This window comes from Chlorocebus sabaeus, chromosome 21 (genome assembly GCF_047675955.1).
Source record: "Chlorocebus sabaeus isolate Y175 chromosome 21, mChlSab1.0.hap1, whole genome shotgun sequence".
Lineage (NCBI taxonomy): Eukaryota > Metazoa > Chordata > Mammalia > Primates > Cercopithecidae > Chlorocebus > Chlorocebus sabaeus.
Genome location: NC_132924.1, coordinates 14,031,776 through 14,051,538, shown reverse-complemented (window position 1 = coordinate 14,051,538; position 19,763 = coordinate 14,031,776). Strand labels below are relative to the sequence as shown.

General features: G+C 47.7%; 1 protein-coding gene across 1 annotated transcript in view; it reads right to left on the bottom strand.

Moving 5' to 3' along the window:
- Positions 1-19,763, bottom strand: part of PKD1L1 (polycystin 1 like 1, transient receptor potential channel interacting) — a 180,985-nt gene that overhangs the window by 113,383 nt on the left and 47,839 nt on the right. The window contains exons 14-19 of the mRNA XM_073008857.1: positions 14,413-14,619; positions 10,320-10,501; positions 6,988-7,209; positions 4,522-4,682; positions 1,891-2,259; positions 796-855 (exon numbers count right to left, since the gene is read on the bottom strand). Coding sequence (XP_072864958.1) covers positions 796-855; positions 1,891-2,259; positions 4,522-4,682; positions 6,988-7,209; positions 10,320-10,501; positions 14,413-14,619 — 1,201 coding nt within the window. The remainder of the gene's footprint in view (positions 1-795; positions 856-1,890; positions 2,260-4,521; positions 4,683-6,987; positions 7,210-10,319; positions 10,502-14,412; positions 14,620-19,763) is intronic.

Here is a 19,763-nt window from a genome sequence, read left to right as displayed (position 1 = left end):
ATCATTCACTCCTCAGCCATTTATCCATTCATTCATCAAATAAATCATTTACCTACTCATTTGACAGATAAATCATTCACTAGACATCCATCTCTTCACTAGACAGATAAATCAGTCACTCGCTGATCATCCATCTGTTCATTTGATAGATGAATAAGTCATTCACTGATGGCATCAATTCATTCTACAATGTGTTTACTGAGTGCCAATATGCCAGGGACTGTGATCCATCTGGGAACATAGCATAAGCTGGCCATGGAAGCTTTCTGGAAGAGCCCAGAACAGAAGACACAGACACAGAGAGAGCCACTAAGTGCCAGGTGCCACCTACTTCCCAGAGGAAGGAATAAATACTGAGCTGGTGTGTGTGGAGCGGGGGTGGTGGTGGGGGTGGTGGTCCTTACAAGACAAGCCTGAGGAAGACTTCCTAGAGAGAAATGGAGCCAGACCTGAAGGAGGAGGCTCGCTGAACAGATAACTTAGGAAGGACATGGAGGAAGGCATTTTTGGCAGACGACACCCCATGACCAAGGTATGGAAGAGCTGGGATACCCACCCTTGGGTCTGGGGCTACTCTCAGGATTTTGGAGCATAGGGTCAGAGAAGGGCAGAAAGAAGGGAGCTAGAAATAAAGGTTTGGTTCAGACTGTGCCATGTAAGCATTTCAACTTTTCCCTGTGATTCCGTGGAGCTCTCAGTGGCTTGTGTAAGGGAGCAGGTGGGAAATCCAGATTGCAGAAAGGCTGCGGAGGAGAGCTGAGTGGAGAGAGGCAGCAGGCACAGAAGCACAGTCACCTGGCTGTCTTCCTCCCGACGGTATTGCTTCTTGAATATCACTGTAATAGGCTTCAAAATCTATATGAAAGGACAAAATCATAATGTTTCCTTTAAAATCACAGAATCTCCTGAAATTTATAGCAGCTCCCCTGATGGGTCACATTGTCCTTAGTGTATTTCTAGAGTCCATACATTGCTCTGTGGATTACAAAATACCCCCAGTGGTGGTGTCTTTCCTCCCTCATGACAGCTGGGCAAGGCAGGTGCCATTGCCCCAGGGCCCCAGGAGGAGGAGATGGAGCTCCAGTCGGTGTGTGGTTTCTAAGAATAATCCAGCGAGTAAATTGAGACCAAGGCTCACATGTGGCTGTCTGCCTCCACACCCAGCATCTCATCCTCTCTTCAAGCGAGTCTTTTACTGTTCTTTTAGAGAAAATGTCTCGCTCTTTTCTTTTAGAAGGAGAGAAATGGACATAAGAATGCCCTGCTGCAAATGTCGCTTCCTGTCCCCTCAGCCCTCTTTTCCCAGAGGTAGAGGCGCTTACAGTGGTCCCTCCAGCCAGCCAAGCCAAGACTGGGAGGCCTGAAGCACAGCTGAATTGACAAGAGCGTGCAGAGCATGAGACCACCATCACCCAAGAGTAAGCAGCAAAATCATACGGGGTCACCAGCTGGGGACAGTGATGGAAAGACAGGTTCCAGGTCAGAGCTTTTCTCACTATTACCTTTTCTCTCCATTTTTTAAGTACCAGAATGGTTTCTGTCCCCCTGAAACCCAATGATAAAGTGAAACAATTGATCCCAGAGCAGGGGAGAAGGATGAGGAAGCCAGTGTGAAGCAAACGACTACTGTATCATAGACACTGCACACACGGGACCTCACTGCAGCCTCAGAACCTGCTGTGGGTTTGTCATTTTCCCAGTTCAGAGATGAGGAATCCGGAACTCGATGACTATTGCACCATCAGCAAGTGGTGGGTGTGAACCTGGTGCTCTCTGATTTAAAGGCCTGTGTTGATGTGATCTCATACCTTACCCACCAGATTCACTACTTCCAGAGGTAACTTTGGTGCCCAGACGAGAGGGATGATATGTAGGAACAGTGGCACTTACCAGAGAGGTGAGGGCTAGGGCTGTGGGTGGGCTGACTTCTCTCAGAGGGGCCAGTCATCAGGGATCCCTTGCTCTGTGGTCCTGATTCTAGGTCTAGTGAACCTTCCTCTGGAGCCTCCCCCAGGACTGCAGAGTCCTCCGCAGCAGGAATCCAGTAGACTCCAGTCATGGGCTCTGTGGGGGTTCCCCTTGGAACTGAAGGAGCAGGCTGGCCAAGGGTCACGAGTGAAGGTTCCCATGAGAATGGTGTGGTCGTTGCATCAGGATTTACAGTGCCAGGCTCAGTGGGAAGCAGGTTTGACTGCGATGACTTTGAAATGGCACCGAGTCCCAGCGAGCCCAGCAGTCCCACTACTCTGCAGAAGGGAACTTAAGCAAACATTTGGCAGTGTTAGAATTTTGCAGCAAAAATATGAAACATTTGCTTAAAAAGTCTACAGACTATATAAGGATGCTCTGTTTTAAACAAATCTGTTGTGAATTTGAAAACCTACACTAAGAGATACAGGGCACAGAGTGTGGTGTTGGCGTGTTCTGTGTTGGCGTGTTCTGTGTTGGCGTGTTGGCCAACAGCAGGAAGCACACGTATGGAAGTAGAAGGCAGGATTCACAGTGATTGCACCTGGCGTTTGCTCTCCCAAGTTGGGGGGAGGGGTCTGCTGAATCGTATGCACTCCAAGGCATGACTTATTCATGGGTATTCTAGAAACAACTTGGGGTGCATGGGGTTTCTCTTAATCCTCACTCCCCTACCCGCCAGTAGGTGATTTGGTTTGGATGTTTTGCCCCTCCAAGTCTCATGTTGAAATGTAATCCGCAGTGTTGGAGGGGGAGCCTGGTGGGAGGTGTTTAGATCATGCGGCGGATCCCTCACCAGTCACTTAGTGCCCTCCTCGCTGTAATGAGTGAGATCTTGCTCTGAGTTTGTGGGAGGTCTGGTTATTTAAAGGAGCATGGCAGCTGCCCTGCCACCTCGCTCCCTCTCTCACCATGTAATGTGGCAGCTCCCTTTTGCCCTCCACCATGAGTAAAAGTTTCCTGAGGCCTCATGCGAGCAGATGCTAGCACCACGCTTCCTGTACAGTCTGCAGAACCATAAGCCAAAATAAACCACTTTTCTTTATAAATTACCCAGCCTCAGGTATTCCTTTATAGCAGTGTAAGAAGGGAATAATACAGCAAGTATCTAGTATAACAGTTTTCAAAACTGCTGTTAGAATTTATGATAAAGGATCAATAGCAAAGAAAAAAATGCCATGAGCATATAAATGACCTCTCAATAAAGCAAGCTTTCACTTGCAACCATGGGAGAACCCAATTCTTTGAGATATATCTAGGGGCCATGATTCACTTTGTTGAAAGTCTAACTACTGGATGAGTTTCTACTGCAAGTTCCTCTGATCTATTCAGCACGGGCTCTGATTCAGAAAAGTTCAATTTACCTAAAAGAATTTGGAATGCCTCTCTTGCCAAGAAGGGCACAATACCCCTCTATGTCTTCATTTCCCTGTGGCCGCTGAGGTCAGCTGTACCCAAAGCTCTACTTGTGGAAGCTTTGTATGGCCTCATGGAGGGGATCTTTAAGAAACGTGAAGGTCAGTGGGGGCTTGGCACCAGCTCTGTTGTAGGAGCTGGCTCTCCAGCTCAGAAATAAAGCTCCTCTGTTTGCCATTCACAGCCACCTCTCTGATCACAAATATTGCCGAGTGAGAACTCATCTCCCTCCTGGTTCAAACCTTCGTGCCCTGTAGCACCCAGTGTCCTGACACCAGTGCCCCGCACACTCCGACACATTGCATTTAGCCCTGATACCACCCTGCGAAATAGTAGGATCCTCATCTTTCACCTAAGAAAACTAAACCTCAGAATTGCTTAAAGCCACCAGCTGGTAGTGTGGGAGCAAAGATTGGAAGCTTCTGCCCTGGTTCCTCTGCTCGTTCCTCACTGTGCAGCTGGTCCAAAAGACAGGCGAGGTGGTGAGGGACACAGCCCTCTGGGCAGTGTGTCACATCGCAGATCCTTCTGAACTGTGGCTTTAGCTCAATAAAACTGCCTACATGGGGCCGGGCGCGGTGGCTCAAGCCTGTAATCCCAGCACTTTGGGAGGCCGAGGCGGGTGGATCACGAGGTCAGGAGATCGGGACCATCCTGGCTAACATGGTGAAACCCCGTCTCTACTAAAAATACAAAAAACTAGCCAGGCGTGGTGGTGGGCGCCTGTAGTCCCAGCTACTTGGGAGGCTGAGGCGGGAGAATGGCGTGAACCCGGGAGGCGGAGTTTGCAGTGAGCCGAGATCGCACTCCAGCCTGGGAGACCACAGCGAGACTCCGTCTCAAAAAAACAAAACAAAACAAAAAAAAAAAACTGCCTACATGGATGTTGAGCGCAGCCTTCCATATCACACTGAGGTCCGAAGCAGCCCTCGAGTGTGTCACCTCTTCTGCTGGTGCCTCACACGTGTTCATAAGGACTGTAGAGGCAAGAGGGGCTGGGGAAGCACGATGGACTGTTCACCAGACAGATTAGACACACTGGGTCATACCAATTGTATTTTGCAACATTTTAGCAATCTCACAATAACCCTGAGTTTTTCCCTCCCACAACAAAATAAAGCCATCAATCCTTTTTACCTTCTATCCTATTCTTTTCTGTGGCATTGACTAAAAAGAGATCCCAGGAATAAGACAGATTCGATATTTCACTGCAGTCCTCACACGTAGCTTGAAGGGAGAGTTCGTCATTCCAGTTGACGAAGGTGTCTTTAAAGCTGACCCAGGAGATGTGGATGAATCTGAAATATATAAATTGGCTTGAGATCTTACGAAAATAATGTGAGGGTTCTTTGGTCACATTAATTCATGGTAAGCATGTTTAAATCACCCTACTTTGGATCTTAATTAAGGGAATTCAATAGCAATGTCACAGCACATAAGATGGCACATATGGAGTGGCCAACACTGCGCCATGCTTGACACTCACGTGATCTGCTCTAACACTGCGAGATCCAGTGAGGCAAGGACACTGCCACCCTACAGAGTTCAGAGAGGCTGTGCAGCTTGTCCTAGTCACACAGCGGTGAGGGCAGAGCTGCGCCTGGCCAAGGTCCCTCTGTTTCCAAGCCTGGGCTCTGGCCCAGCTCTCCACACTAGAGCGGTTGCCACCACATGGCCCCTCCTCACTGCCTCGCCTCAGGGCTTGCTTCTACCAGCTGCAAACCCATCCCCTCCAAACCCTCCCCGTGGCCGTCCACCTTTGCGATTCCCATACAGCCTGAGATGCTCACAGAGAAAGAAGTCTCCACCGCCTCAGCCCCGCCTCTTCCCCACGGCTGCCTTCTGTCAAGCCCTCTAGTCTCTTTACTGACCCAGCACTTTCCAGAGTGCACTTTTATGGTTTTTCATGGTATCAAGGGGATGGTCTGGGATTTAACAGATTTATTTCCTGTGGGACTTAGGAAGGTTTTTAAACGGCCAGGTCGGTAGACACTCTGGGGTGTGTGTGGTACCTGGTGTCTCCCATGCAAACATCCTATACCCTGCACCTGACGGCCCATGTTTCAGACTATGGCCTCAGCACTCGGCTCCCAGCACAGGCTGAGGGACCACAGTGGGAAGGGCCACACAGCATCCTCACCCAGCACTGGGTCCAGGCTGTGTGTGTGTGTGAAAGGGTGCGTCCATGTGGGTGCACAGTGGGGTGACAGGGGTATGGACAGACATGGGCAAAGAGAGGTCCCTCCAGCCCACAGATCTCCTGGGGACATCATCCACACAGGCCTGGACCTTCCTGACAGGATCAAAAGATGTTCACTCGACAGCTTTGGCACATATTGAAAGAATATTTTAAAATGAATTCTGTAATTATCTCATGAGTAACAGAGGTATATAGTATATTACATTTTTGGAAAAAAAGTATTTAATTTGTTAAATTTAATGATTCAAACGTGCCCCAATTGTTGTAGCCTTGTACCTGGCATTTCTTCACTTTTACTACACATCCGGAGCCCCAAATAACAGTCAGTAGTCTGGGCCTGTGGGGACCCCTGGGCAGGGCTGTGTGACGTTGGAGCCCACCATGGCATGGCCCACTCTTATCTACTGAGCCTTATTTTCATGGTTCTAATCTTGAAACCCTGAATTCCAGTCCAGGGCATGACCTTCAAAGCAGTCTTTCTGATCTCCGAGGATAGCAGATTTGCTTCCTCCTCCAGGAAGCCTTCCCAAACCACCCAGCCCACAAATAGGACCATAGTAGCTGCCCAGGCCCCTTGCCCCTACCATCCATGATGGAAGCAGCTCGATCTACTTGGGGCCTTCCAGGTGACATACAGGGCTACAGGCAGAGGGTCAGTCCCAGCACTGCTTCCTGGGTGGGTGCCAGCTTGCAGCCCCCACAGGAGAGTGTCCAAAGTAGGTGGGCCTGGGCTCCTGCTCCATCCTCGACGCTCACTTACATAATGACCCAACCCCCTCAGAGGAGGAGGCTGTGAAACAGCTGCAACCCGTGCACACCCCTGCACTTGGCTCGGTCCTGGTGTCCTGTGTTTGGTGTCTGGGGGCTGCACTTCACCCATGGGTGCTTTTCTGGCCTCAGCGCTACAGGGGTTCTGGGTTTGGGGCATAGCACTTCTTTGCCTCTGCACCTTTCACAGTCTCAGACATTATAACTTGGCCCACACTGTTGTCCCTTCCACCCTGTGATGCTTGGAAGGCCTGGGCAGCGGCCCTGAAACCCCTGGCTGGGAACTTGATGGCTTTGCCTCCTGGCTTCAGCCCCAAGCCCCAGGACAGTCCCCAATCTTTCGGGCAGGTGCTGTGATGGGAGGGTTCCCACTGAGGCTCCACTCGGAACCCCCGGCTGTGCCAGCTTTAGTTAGCTTGCTTGGCTGTCAGATGCTGCCTAGACGTCAGCCCGAGAGCGCAGACTGCTTCCCCAGCCCCTTTCTGAACAGTCTTCTCCTCCTTTGCAGTGAGAATCCTGCATGGCCAAACTCCAAACTGCTTGCTGTGCACAGCAGATTCCTTTCACGGATGCTAGCACCAGGTGGGAGCAAACACATGTGAGCTGAGCTGTGCTGAACGCAGGGCAGGTGGTACCTGAGTGCCGAGTCAGGGTAGGGGGACAGGAACACCCGGGCCTCAGAAGAGTTCCGGCTACCACTGGAGACCCTCAGCATCACAAGGAACTGATCATAGCTGTCACTGAGCCATTGTGCCTCAAAGGAAACAGTGGGAGCAGTGGCGTCCAGTTGGTGTGCAGTGGAGGAGTCGAAGCAGGGATGTGCTGGGGAGCTGGCCGTGGCGCATTCCCAGTGATACCTGTTGGAGAAGTCATTGGAGTGGCTGAGGGGAGCATCAGGCAGAGCCAGGGACTTCCCTGTGTCACTGCATGGGTTTTCTCCAGGTGAAGGGGGGACCCCAGGGAACAGGTGTTGGGAAAGAGATATTGCTTCCCACATTTTCTCCTGTAAGTGAGGTGAGAGGTTGCAAAAGTGCAGCAGCACCACCATCTGGGGTGGGCTCAGGCCACCCCTCCCGACTCACTGAGGCCTGCCTCCAGACAGCCTTGTTTCCGGCCGCCCCAGGCTTCCTACCCCTTCCCTGCGCACAGCAACCTCCTCTGCTCACATCACTGCCACTTCCCAAGTCACACAGCTGTGCTGCCCTCAAGTATTTCCCAAACACTGCACCCAACCCTCATGACAGCTCCACGTGACAGACAAGAACGCCATGTGAGCCCAATTTTAGGAAGAAAATGCATTTGGGAGGCTTCAGAGTGTTTCCCTGTAGCACAGCTAGTGAGGGGTCTGTGAGATGGACTTCAGGCATCTCTCCTCCCAGTCTCACAGTCTTTCTGCAATATAACAATTGCCACACCCAACGAGATAAACGTGGCTGCTCCGTCCGGGTCAAGCAAGAAGATGTCACCCCCAACCTTGAGCCAGTCTTACTCTAGCAGGGATGCACACTCAAACATGCAGTTCCAGCAGGGAGGAAGCGCTGCCATGGAAATGTTCGTGGCTAGGAAGGCCTGGCTCCATCCCGCAGCCATAAGCCCTTTTTAGAGGTGCCACTTAAATGTGAACTGATATTGATCTTTTAAAGAGCATTTCCCTGATCTTTTAAAGAGCATTTGCCTGTGTGCAGGCACCTCATTCTAGACCTTTCTGTTTCCAGAGCCTGCATAAAGAGGCACTGTGATGGCTCAGGAACTACCCCACTCAGCAGGAACACTGCCTCCAGCTCACAGGCTGTGCAGAGCAACTGCCCCTGGGACTTAGCTGCAATATTCTATATTCCCAGGGAACAAATTCAGCTCATTTCAGCAGCCACACATGGAGCTCTTGTTTTGGGGCACTGTGCTGGTGCTAGGGCATAGGGATGAGAAGATGAGTAAGACACAGTCTCTGTCTCCTTAGATTGGGTGCAGGGAAGTTGGCAGATGGCTGAGGGCTTTCCCCAGAGCATGTGCATGAATCAAATCGTTGAGTCCAAGCAGCCTTTTGCCTCCTCTCAACTCAAGAAACACCAAATCCCACACCTACAATACAGCAAATATGTGTGATCACAGGGGTTGGGAAAACAACACAACTCATCTATTGCTTTATAAATAAATATTCCCTGACTAGCTACTACATTCCAGGCATGGGGGATATGTCAAATAAGAGCCCTGCCCTCTGGAGCAGTGACCATAGTAAGTGAGCAAAGGCTCCATGTCAGGGGTGACTACTGTGAAGAAAGATGCCATCAAACCAGGGCAGGATCTGTCATTTTGGAGTCTCAGCGGGGGCCCCACTGGGAAGGTGATATTTGAGCAATGAGTGAAAGGAAGGGGGTGATGGCAGATGTTTGGTGAACTGAGTGATGAGCTTCAGAGGGAATCCTTGCTGTAAAGAGCTGAGAGAGATGCAACCTGGGTAAATCCAAGGAGGGGCAGGAAGGCCAAACGGGCTGCGCAGTGAGCTGTGGAGGCAGGAAGGGACAGCTGAAGCCGCAGTGGGTTGGGAGAGATCACTTCGGCCTCATTGGCAGTGTGAGGACGTTGGCTTTTACTCTTGAGTAAAAAGAGGGTGCTGGAGGGTCGAACTGTGAAGTAAAGTCTTCTGACTGTTTTAAAAGAATCTGTCTCCAAAAGGAGGGAGGGTGGGAGGCGGGTGAGGGATGAGAAATTACCTATTGGGTGCAATGTACAGCATTCAGGGAATGGTTACATTAAAAGTCCAGGCTTTAACACCACCAATATATCCATGGAACAAAACTGCACTCATATCCCCTAAATCAGAAAGAATAAAAACCAATAATACTAGCAAAAGAATCCATCCCTGCCATGGAGACAGGGTTGCAGGGGAGGATGGAGGTATGGAAACTGGCCAGGAGACCTTACAGAGATAAGCCCAAGACCCTGGCAGCTCAAACCAGAATGAACGGGGGTAGGGGAGGTGGTATGGAACTGATGTTTAAGGGAGGGCCACAAAGAGAAAAAGTAAAAGAAAAAGATGCTGCTAAAGATTTTGGCCTGTGGCCGGGCATGATGGCTCACGCCTGTAATCCCAGCACTTTGGGAGGCCAAGGTGGGCAGATCACTTCAGGTCGGTTTAAAACTAGCCTGGCCAACATGGCGAAATCCATCTCTACTAAAAATACAAAAATTAGCCAGGCATGGTGGCGTGCATCTGTAGTCCCAGCTACTCAGGAGGCTGAGGCAGGAGAATCACTTGAATCCGGGAGGCGGAGTTTCCAGTGACCTGAGATCAAGCCACTGCACTCCAGTCTGGGCGACAGAGTGAGACCCTATCTCAAAAAAAAAAAGAAAGAAGATTTTGGCCTGAACAACGGGAAAGGTCCTTCCATGGGTGCAGAAGGCAGGCGTGTGGCTGAGATGTCTCGAGGCTGTCCAGAGGGGGCGCTGTAGGGAGGCCGGGACTCACAGCCCAGAGTCCGGGGAGTGGTCTAAACAGAGAATCCCTGCTTGAGTCTGTTGCACATGGATCATGGATGGATCCACATCAGGACCCTGGCTGAGGCCATAGGTGGGAAGGGGTGTGGATGGAGAAGAGAAACAAGGCCTGAACTGGGGGCAGCCTCCAGCAACAGGAGACCCATCCACCTGGAGATGAGCAACCTGTGGAAACCAAGCCTTCCACTCACCATGGCATCTCACCAACCAAAAATTTAATAATGGTGACACTCAAACCTCATGTTCCAAAACAGAACATTCTTTAAACACCACCTTAAAAAGCGACGCACATTTTACTTCCACTCTTTTCCTCAATTCCCTTATATTTTGATCCTAAATAAAGCAGTTAAACTTATGAAAGTGGATGTACTTAAAATTTAAAACTATTAATAGCCTCCAACGTCCCTGAGCCTGCATTTGCAGAATGCACGGTCTGAGTAGCTGCACAGCTGTGTGTGTGCGTGGTGCTCACCTGAGAGTTGCCCCAGGGTTGTCAGGGTCGAAGGACTCGGTCCCTCTGAGGACAATGGGGGATGAGGTGGTCCTGGAGAAGAACAGGTGTGTGCCCTCGGAGATCACACTGACAGGGTCCTGGGCTCGCACCTCTAGGCCCACACAGTAGTTGCTGTACACCACACTGCCTTCAATCTGAACCTGCAGGGCCAAGGAAGGACAGGGGAGGTCATGCAGGGACAAGGCAGGGACTCGCTGGAGAAACACATTCATCTGAAAATTAGAAAGGAAACTCAATGCATCCCCGGCTCCAACTAAAACAGTCATGCTAGTCAAACTAACCACTCTACTGTGCGACATGAGAGCTGTTACTGGAGTCCACAAGAGCACGAACATCTTCCTATTCAAGCTTGTGTTAATGTACAAAGTTGGGCATTTCCTAGCTTGTGAACACAAGAGAGACTCTCCATGTGTGCACATTTTATGGTTTTTAAACCTCTTCCTTCCACAGTGAATTGTTCAGGCTCCCGGCTTTTGTGCAACTTCCTTCACCTATCTTAGAGCTGCTTCTTTCTAACCCGCAAACATATCATGGACTTTAGGAAGTGTAAATGAAATTTAAGACAAATACTTTTAAACCGAGGAATAGCGGAACATGTTATAAATAAAAGCATTCACATTGTTCTTTTACAAGTTTGATGCGGCCAGGCACGGTGGCTCATGTTTGTAAGCCCAGCACTTTGGGAGGCTGAGGTGGGTGGATTGCTTGCACTCAGGAGTTTGAGACCAGCCTGGGCAACATGGTGAAACCTCATCACTACTAAAAACACAAACATTAGCTGAGTGTGGTGGCGTGCGCCTGTAATCCCAGCTACTTGGGAGGCAGAGGCACGAGAATCTCTTGAACCCAGGAGGCCCAGAGTGGGAGGTTGCAGTGAGCTGAGAACACACCACTATACTCCAGCCTGGGCGACAGAGTGAGATGATGTCAAAAAATAAAAAATTTGATGCAATTTGAAAAAATACAGTCTAATACTTGCTGTTCTTTCACTGGGCCTCAGCCTTGTTCACTCTAGATTTTCTTCAGATGCACACAGCTCCCTGCTGATCAGTCTCCTGAGTAGGACCAAAGACTACGGAACAGCTGTAGGATCAGAACTTCCATTTCCGCCTTCAACCTCTGCTTGCTCAGCCTGTCCAGCTCCAAGGAGCTGCTGAGAATGTTCCAAGTATATACAAAGGCTGGAGGAGGCACCAAGCGGCAAGCTGCTTGGGGAAGATGCAGGGATTGTCAGGAGCAAAGGAAACCTGAGGCTCTGACTGTGAGGTCAGAGACAGCAGAAGTTACCTTATCTGTCAGAAAGACTCCAAGACTTAGAGAGACACGGATCCCCTGTAAAGACACTGAAGACCACAGAGCTGGCTCCCGGCTCACAGCCAAATCTCCCTTGGAGCTCCCATTGCCTGGCCTGTCCCACAGACTGGACACATCTTCTATGGCTTATTGGGCTTCATTTAAAAAGTACGTAGTTTATCAATTTAGAAAGCAGAGTTTTATTTTTTAAGAAGGGGATGGTAATCTGTAAGCAGGAAGTGTAGTCTCTGGCTAAAAAATTGAAAGTAAGTATTTTGAGGAGGGAGGGAAGTGTAAGACAGGAATTTAAGTTGAATGGGTTATCCCATATTCACAGGATATAGGTGTTATGGATATCTATGGAAGAGGATTGTGTTTTTGTGTAATAAGTAAACATATATATGTGTTTTATGTTTACTTTTGGGTGGAGACAACATTGGAATGTATTATAATTAGGTTGTTTATGTTACAAGGCAAAGTGCGGACATGAAGGCACTTAAATGCGTAGTCTCTATAAAACTGGGCAGAATTAGTTTATGGTTGGTGTTTTTTATTAGGAAAAAGTTATAGAAATTAGTTTTTTGTTTAATTAAAGTTATAGTTATGGCTTGAGGAATAGGGGGGTTTAGTTAGTTGATGTTTGGTGGTTGTAGAGTTGTAATTGTTTTAATGTTGCTTATTTTAAGGCTAGTGTTTGTTTAGTTGATAGAGAAAGGGAGAAAAATCCTGTGGCAATGAGAACCTAGTTTATTTTTTAATTGTAGGACTGCATGATTTCACTCTTGCCTGGCATCACCTTAGGCCTTGTTTATAATTTGGTATCTTATTGTCATAAATAGTATGTCCTGGCCAGACGTGATGGCTCACGCCTACAATCCCAGCACTTTGGGAGGCTGAGGCAGGCAAATTGCTTGAGCCAGGAGTTCGAGAGCAGCCTTTGCAACAGGGTGAAACCCCGTCTCTACAAAAAATTAGCCAGGCATGGTGGTATGCACATGTAGTCCCAGCTATTCAGGAGGCTGAGGCAGAAGGATCACTTGAGCCCAGGAGGGAGAGGTTGCAGTGAGCTGAGATTGCAGCCATTGCACTCCAGCCTGGGCAACAGAGTGAGACCCTGTCTCAAAAAAAAAAGAGTCTGTTCTGTCAGTCTTATAATCTCTATTTTAACATTAATGCTGGTTAGTTGTGCCTAAACTGTGAAAGGGAGGGGGTGTAATGAGGCATATTTGACCTGGAGTCCCATTATGGCCAGGAACTCTATTTTTTAAAGGTTTTTCTGGGTCCCCTTGGCCAAGAGGGGATTTATTTAGTTGGTTGGGGGGTCTTAGGATTTTATTTTTAGTTTACAGTTTCTATCTACCTCACCTACTAGGTTGTTCACGAAAGTGTGCAAATACCTTATTTATCTCCAAATCCCTCCCCCAGCACACAGCCAGGTACAAATAGTGTTGTTTTCATTAGGAAAATGAAGAGCAGACTCACCCTCCTTCACTCGTTCGGTATTACAGATTTTCCTTTGCATTTCACCTTGGCTTCTTACAATTAACCACCCATCAGGTCAGATGCTACCCATCACCCCGAGGTCCCCCGACACTGACCCTACTCTGCTCTCTATTCCCCGGCTGCCCCCTGCTTCAGCCTCTAGTGACTTCTCACCTTCACTAGCACTCTCCCAACATCCCATCCTTCAGTCTGTTTCCTACTTGTTCCCAATCAACATTCCAAAGAAGAGTATACAGCCTGCTGGGAAAGCTCTGGATTTTCCTACAACCTCCATCTGAAGTAATGCTATGCTAAGCCTGGTCTGCAGTCTGCTGTCACTTGGCCCATCGTTACCTGCCTATTTCACAATGAGATAAGTACAGACACTGAGAGGAAGCTTCTGGCAACTTCAGCGTTTGCCATTGCTGTGACATCCCAGCACAGATTGGGAGGATTTGCTTCCTCAGGCAAGGTCAGGGCAGTTTGGATGCCGAGGAGCTCTGTGGCCAGTCACACAAGGCACCAGCTGGAACTGTGCTCAGTAGGACTGCAGGCCCCACAGCTTAAAAGAACAAAGTTCTTTCACTGCAGGTATCCTGATGGTCCCTGATCTGGTCACCGCAGTCTGGCCTGCTCACTATGTCATTTGATCCCAGACTCTCCCACCAGGGTCTGCTCACTATCCCTGGTCTTCTTCTAGCCTTTGCCAAGCTGTTGCCCCTCTCAATCCCTTTCTAAGTCTGTGAACAGATTCTCTTTTCAGGACCCTCTTTCTTGAAGCCTACTTTTTAAAAAATGACCTCTCCCTCTTTTAACTTGCATATTTTCACCATTTTTTCCAGCCAAAATGTACCAAGCACATGCTGAGAATCAAAGTGCCAGGCAGTCACTGTGAATGCCTCTTGGATGCCCTGCCCTCTGACTGTCATCCCCTTTCCTTTCTGGGTGATTGGCCCCTAAATGGTAGGCCACGTATTCTCCTTACATCCCAGCACCAGCACAGGGTTTATTCAAATTAGGTACACAGGAAGGTTTTCTTATACACATTGGAAGGAGTTTTTCATCAATTGCTTTGCCGGCATTTGAACATCATTTGTTCTCTTTGGGGGAATTACACATATCTCTTAAAATCCTATCCAGATTTTTTTTTTTTTTAAACAACCTCCGTTTTCCTGGATAGAACAGGTGTTGAATCACAAATGCTGAGCTCTTGCTCCAGGGTGATGGGAAGCATGGGTTTCACTGGGCCAGTAGAGCCCTAAGTCAGTGAGCTGACCTTGGCAAGGACAGTGTAGTTCCCATACTCCAGGGTGTGGCTCGGGAGGATGAGGGTCTGTCTGCGAGTGTCCACAGCAGCAGGGAGGGAGACAGGGAGCCCTTCAGAGTCCATCAAGTTCCAGGTGTAAGACAGACCATGGGAAATATCACAGAAGACTGCCGCTTCAAACGTCACCCCCAGCCTCACAGGCTGAGACCTCCATATCTAAGTATCAAGAAGAGAAGATGTCTCATTAAAATGTCCACCACATCTAATGTACTGGTAACTTACCAGAAACTTAGTTTTAACTGTAGATCTCCAATTATTTGTTTGCATAATCACAAAATGGTATTCTTAGGGCTGGGCTTTAGAAAACACCAGAATAAATATTACATCTATTTTACAGACAAAAATAAAAGGTAAAAACAAACAAACAAACTAAAATAATAAGTAAATATTTATATACTCATGAGAAAAAACTTCCTATGCATAAAATTAATGGAAAAATAGCAAAGATATCTGATATTTGATTACATAAAAAATTTAAGCTTCCAAATGTCAAAAATATAAACGTTATGCTCCTGGGTTTTGGTACCTATGTATATATATGTGTGTATATACATTTTTTAAATCAATATAATAAGAAAATCATTTGCAGTATACACAACAGATGTTTGCTTTCCCTATTTTTTTCTTCATTGAAATATTCTTAAGTCATTCTCAGAAATCATGACATTTAACCCTTAAATGCTAAATATAATCTCTAAAAACTAAGGGAATTTTCCTACATAAACACAATACTACTATCTCACCTTAAAAATTAACAATTTCTTAATATAATCTAAACCTAGTTTATAATCAAATTTCCCTTATTGTTTCCAAAACATACCTTTGTGCAATTGTTTGATTTGAGATGCACTAAAGATCCTTTGTAAAAAAAAAAAAAAAAAAAAGGAGAGGAGAAAAAAGTTTTCTTATCAACCAGAACTATGAGGTTTCCTAAACTATAGTTTGGTCAGGAAAATAAGCATAAATGCTTAATTCTTTCCCTTAATCACCCACATTCAGAGTAAGAAGTTGGGGCAGTAGTTACTTTCAAAGGTGACCAATATGTTACTTGTGTCTGCCTGCTTGGTGGGAACAGGAGAAGCTTCTCTTTCAGCATAATTATTTTTAAAATATTAGCATTATTCATTCAATTGTAGATGTTCTCTTTTAGACGCTCCAAGTAGCCCATCTGGGACCTGGGGCACTCTCCTTGGCCTGGCTCTGGCAACCTTCTGATATGACCCTACTAGTCTTTGAAAGTGATGGGTTTGTTGCACTATTCTTTCTATTTTTATTTATGCTTTAAAATTTCCATAACAAAGAATTTTAAATGTAAATAGTAGCTGATACATATATAAAAAGCATATTTGCTCACTTTAATAAGCCAATGAGGACAAGGTTATGGGGGAAAATATTAGTGTCTACCCATCCACACCCCTTATCCCTCCCAGTCACTCTGTCTTTCTGAAGCTCCTCCACACCACCTACTTTGGGCTGGATCCAGATTTCACCCCAAGCATGGAGGAGCAAGCCAGGCTAGGGGGCCTCAGGATGGAGTCTCTGCCTGGCCAGGGAGCCTCCACCCTGGGGCAGATACTGAGTTCAGGGTCTCCCCCTGGGGGGCCTTTTTTTTTTTTTTTTTTTCTGAAGATTCTATAAAAATTGGAAAGGGAAGCCCGGATGCAGTGACTCATGCCTGTAATCCCTGCACTTTGGGAGGCCGAGGCGGTTGGATCATGAGGTCAAGAGATTGAGATCGAGACCATCCTGGCTAACACAGTGAAACCCTGTCTCTACTAAAAATACAAAAATTTAGCTGGGTGTTGTGACGGGTGCCTGTAGTCCCAGCTACTTGGGAGGCTGAGGCAGGAGAATGGCCTGAACACAGGACGCGGAGCTTGCAGTGAGCCGAGATCGCACTACTGCACTCCAGCCTGGGAGACAGAGTGAGACTCCATCTCAAAAAAAAAAAAAAAAAAAAAAAAAAAAAAAAAATTCAGAAAGGGAAAAACCTGGAGGCAGCTGAGAAATGGGATTTTAAGAAATCTTGGTGCTCATTACAAATGAAAGTTTATGGGCTACCCTCTTTGGGTCCCCTCCCATTGTATGGGAGCTCTGTTTTCACTCTATTAAATCTTGCAACTGCACTCTCCTCTGGTCCATGTTTGTTCTGGCTTGAGCTGAGCTTTCGCTCGCCGTCCACCACTGCGGTTTGCCGCTGTCGCAGATCTGCTGCTGACTTCCATCCCTCCAGATCTGGCAGGGTGTCTGCTGTGCTCCCAATCCATGGAGGCGCCCATTGCCTCTCCTGATTGGGCTAGAAGCTTGCCATTGTTCCTGCATGGCTAAGTGCCCTGGTTCGTCCTAATCGAGCTGAACACTAGTCACTGGGTTCCACCGTTCTCTTCTGTGACCCACAGCTTCTAATAGAGCTATAACACTCACCGCATGGCCCAAGATTCCATTCCTTGGAATCTGTGAGGCCAAGAACCCCAGGTCAGAGAACACATGGCTTGCCACCATCTTGGAAGCGGGCCGCCGCCATCTTGGAAGTGGCCCCACCACCACCTTGTGACCTCTGGGAGCAGGGATCCCCGGTAACATTTGGCGACCACGAAGGGACCTCCAAAGCGGTAATATTGGACCACTTTCACTTGCTATTCTGCCCTATCTTCCTTAGAATTGGAGGAAAATACTGGGCACCTATTGGCCAGTTAAAAACGATTAGCGCAGCCGCTGGACTTAAGACTCAGGTGTGAGGCTGTCTGGGGAAGGGCTTTCTAACAACCCCCAACCCTTCTGGGTTGGGAGCCTTCATCTGCCTAGAACCAGCTTTCGTTTTCAGTTTTCCTGGGGAAGCCGAGGGCCGACTAGAGGCAGAAAGCTGTCGTCCCAAACTCCTGGCATTAGCTGGTTGAGATCATGGTGCAGCCAGAAGTCTCTACTCAACAGTCGCCCATGCGTGCTCCACTACCTTTCCTTCTCACTCATACCTCCTGGGTCCCGACCACGACTTTCTTGAAAGCATAGCCCCAAAATTCTCCTTACCTCTGAATCTACTTCCTCTGATCCCTGCCTCCTAGGTACTAACAGTTTAGACTTTCATTTCCTCTAGGAAGTTGTATCTCCAAAGGGATCTAAGGAAGCTTTAGGCTGCATCCTTAGGCATCTAGGCTATAAACCCAGAGAGTCTTGTCCCTGGTGTCCCTCCTGATTTAGGTCTACAGCTCTCGACATGGGCAGTTATGTGGGACCCGTTCCCCACCACCCCTGCCAGGGCCCCAAGTTTGTAATGGCTAAGGGAGGGAGAGAGAGAGACAGAGAGGAGAGAGAGAGAGACAGAGAGGAGCGAGAGAGAGACAGAGAGGACAGAGAGAGAGAGGAGAAAGAGGAGTCGAAGAGAGAAATAAAGAGAAAGAAATAGTAAAAAACAGTGTTCCCTATTCCTTTAAAAGCAAGGGTAAATTTAGAACCTGTAATTGATAATTGAAGGTCTTCTCCCGTGACCCTGTAACACTCCAATACTACCTTGTTGTCAGTGTAAACAAGGGCGTAGCCTGAAAACACTGAGAACACTGACAACCTGTAGCCTTCCTATCAAAAATCCTTAACCCAGTAACCCACAGATGGGCCAAATGCATTCAGTCGGTAGCGGTAACTGCTTTGCTAAAAGTAGAAAAATAACCTTTAGAGGAAACCTCATTGTGAGCACACCTCACCAGAATTTTTCTAAGTCAAAAAAAGCAACTGGTAGCTTACTAACTCAAAAATCTTAAAGTATGGGGCTAGTCTGTCAGAAAAAAGTAATTTAACACTCACCACTGATAATTCCCTTAACCCAGCAGATTTCCTTACAGGGGATTTAAGTCTTAATTACCATACAAAGGTCCGACCAGACCTAGGAGGAGCACCCTTCAGGACAGGATGATAGACAGATGGTTCCTCCCAGGTGATTGAGAAAAAACCACAATGGGTATTCAGTAATTGATAGGAGACTCTTGTGGAAGCAGAGTTAGAAAAATTGCCTAATAATTGGTCTCTTAAAACATGGGAGCTGTTTGCACTCAGCAAAGCCTTAAAGTACCTACAGAATCAAAAAGACTATCTCAATCCTGACTCAAAAGGTTACCTACACGCTCTCTGAAATGAATTTGCATAAGAACTGTTTATGGGAATGCATCCTGATGGGGCAGCTGGGTTGTTATGCGATACTCAGGAACCCAGCCCAGCTCTAGGACTCACCCCTGAGAACAAAGGCAATGTTGGACACGCTGGTAAAGGACCATTAGGATCCAGCAGCCCAGACCCCTTTCTTTGTGGTCAAGAGAGGCGGGAAAAGGGGTGCAGGACTGCTACATCCGTGAGCATAACTAATCGGATAAGCAGAGGTCCATGGGTGGTGACGCACCCTGGAAAGGAATAAGCGTTAGGACCATAGAGGACGCTCTAGGACTAATGCTCATTGGAAAATGACTAGGGGTTCTGGCATCCCTGTGTTCTTTTTCAGATGGGAAATGCTCCCCTCAAGGTAAAAACGCCCCTAAGATGTATTCTGGAGAAGTGGGACCAATTTAACCCTCAGATGTTAAGAAAGAAATGACTTATATTCTTCTGCAGTACCGCCTGGCCACCATAGCCTCTTCAAGGGGGAGAAACTTGGCCTCCTGAGGGTGAAAGGAGCTGGGCACATTCCTCAGCCCTGGGCTCAAGACTCCCTGAGCCTAGTACAAACACATTCCATCCTCCCATCCCACCACATATCGCCATATATCTCTCAAACTCCCTGAGCCCAATATAAACACCACCTGGAAAGCCTCCGATAAGGAGACAGCCGTTCAAGGTTTTACTGAAAGCGCGGGAACCAAAAGAATTTCTTTGTTCCCCTGTAACTTTCGGGCTATAAAAAGCAAACGCTCGCATTGTTCGAGGCCCTCTCTTGTATGCTGTAAAATGGAGGGACCAGGTTCGAACTTGTAATAAAGATCCTTGCCGCTTGGCTTTGACACTGGAGTCTGGTGGTCTTCTTTGGGGAACAAACGGTCTGGGCATAACAAGGGGAGGATAAATTATAACGCTATCTTACAGCTAGACCTCTTTTGTAGAAAAGAAGGCAAATGGAGTGAAGTGCCATATGTACAAACTTCCTTTTCATTAAGAGACAACTCGCAATTATGTAAAAAGTGTGATTTATGCCCTACAGAAAGCCTTCAGAGTCTACCTCCCTAACCCAGCATCCCCCCAACTCCTTCTCCAGCTAATAAGGACCCTGCTTCAACCCAAACGGTCCAAAAGGAGATAGACAAAGGGGTAAACAATGAACC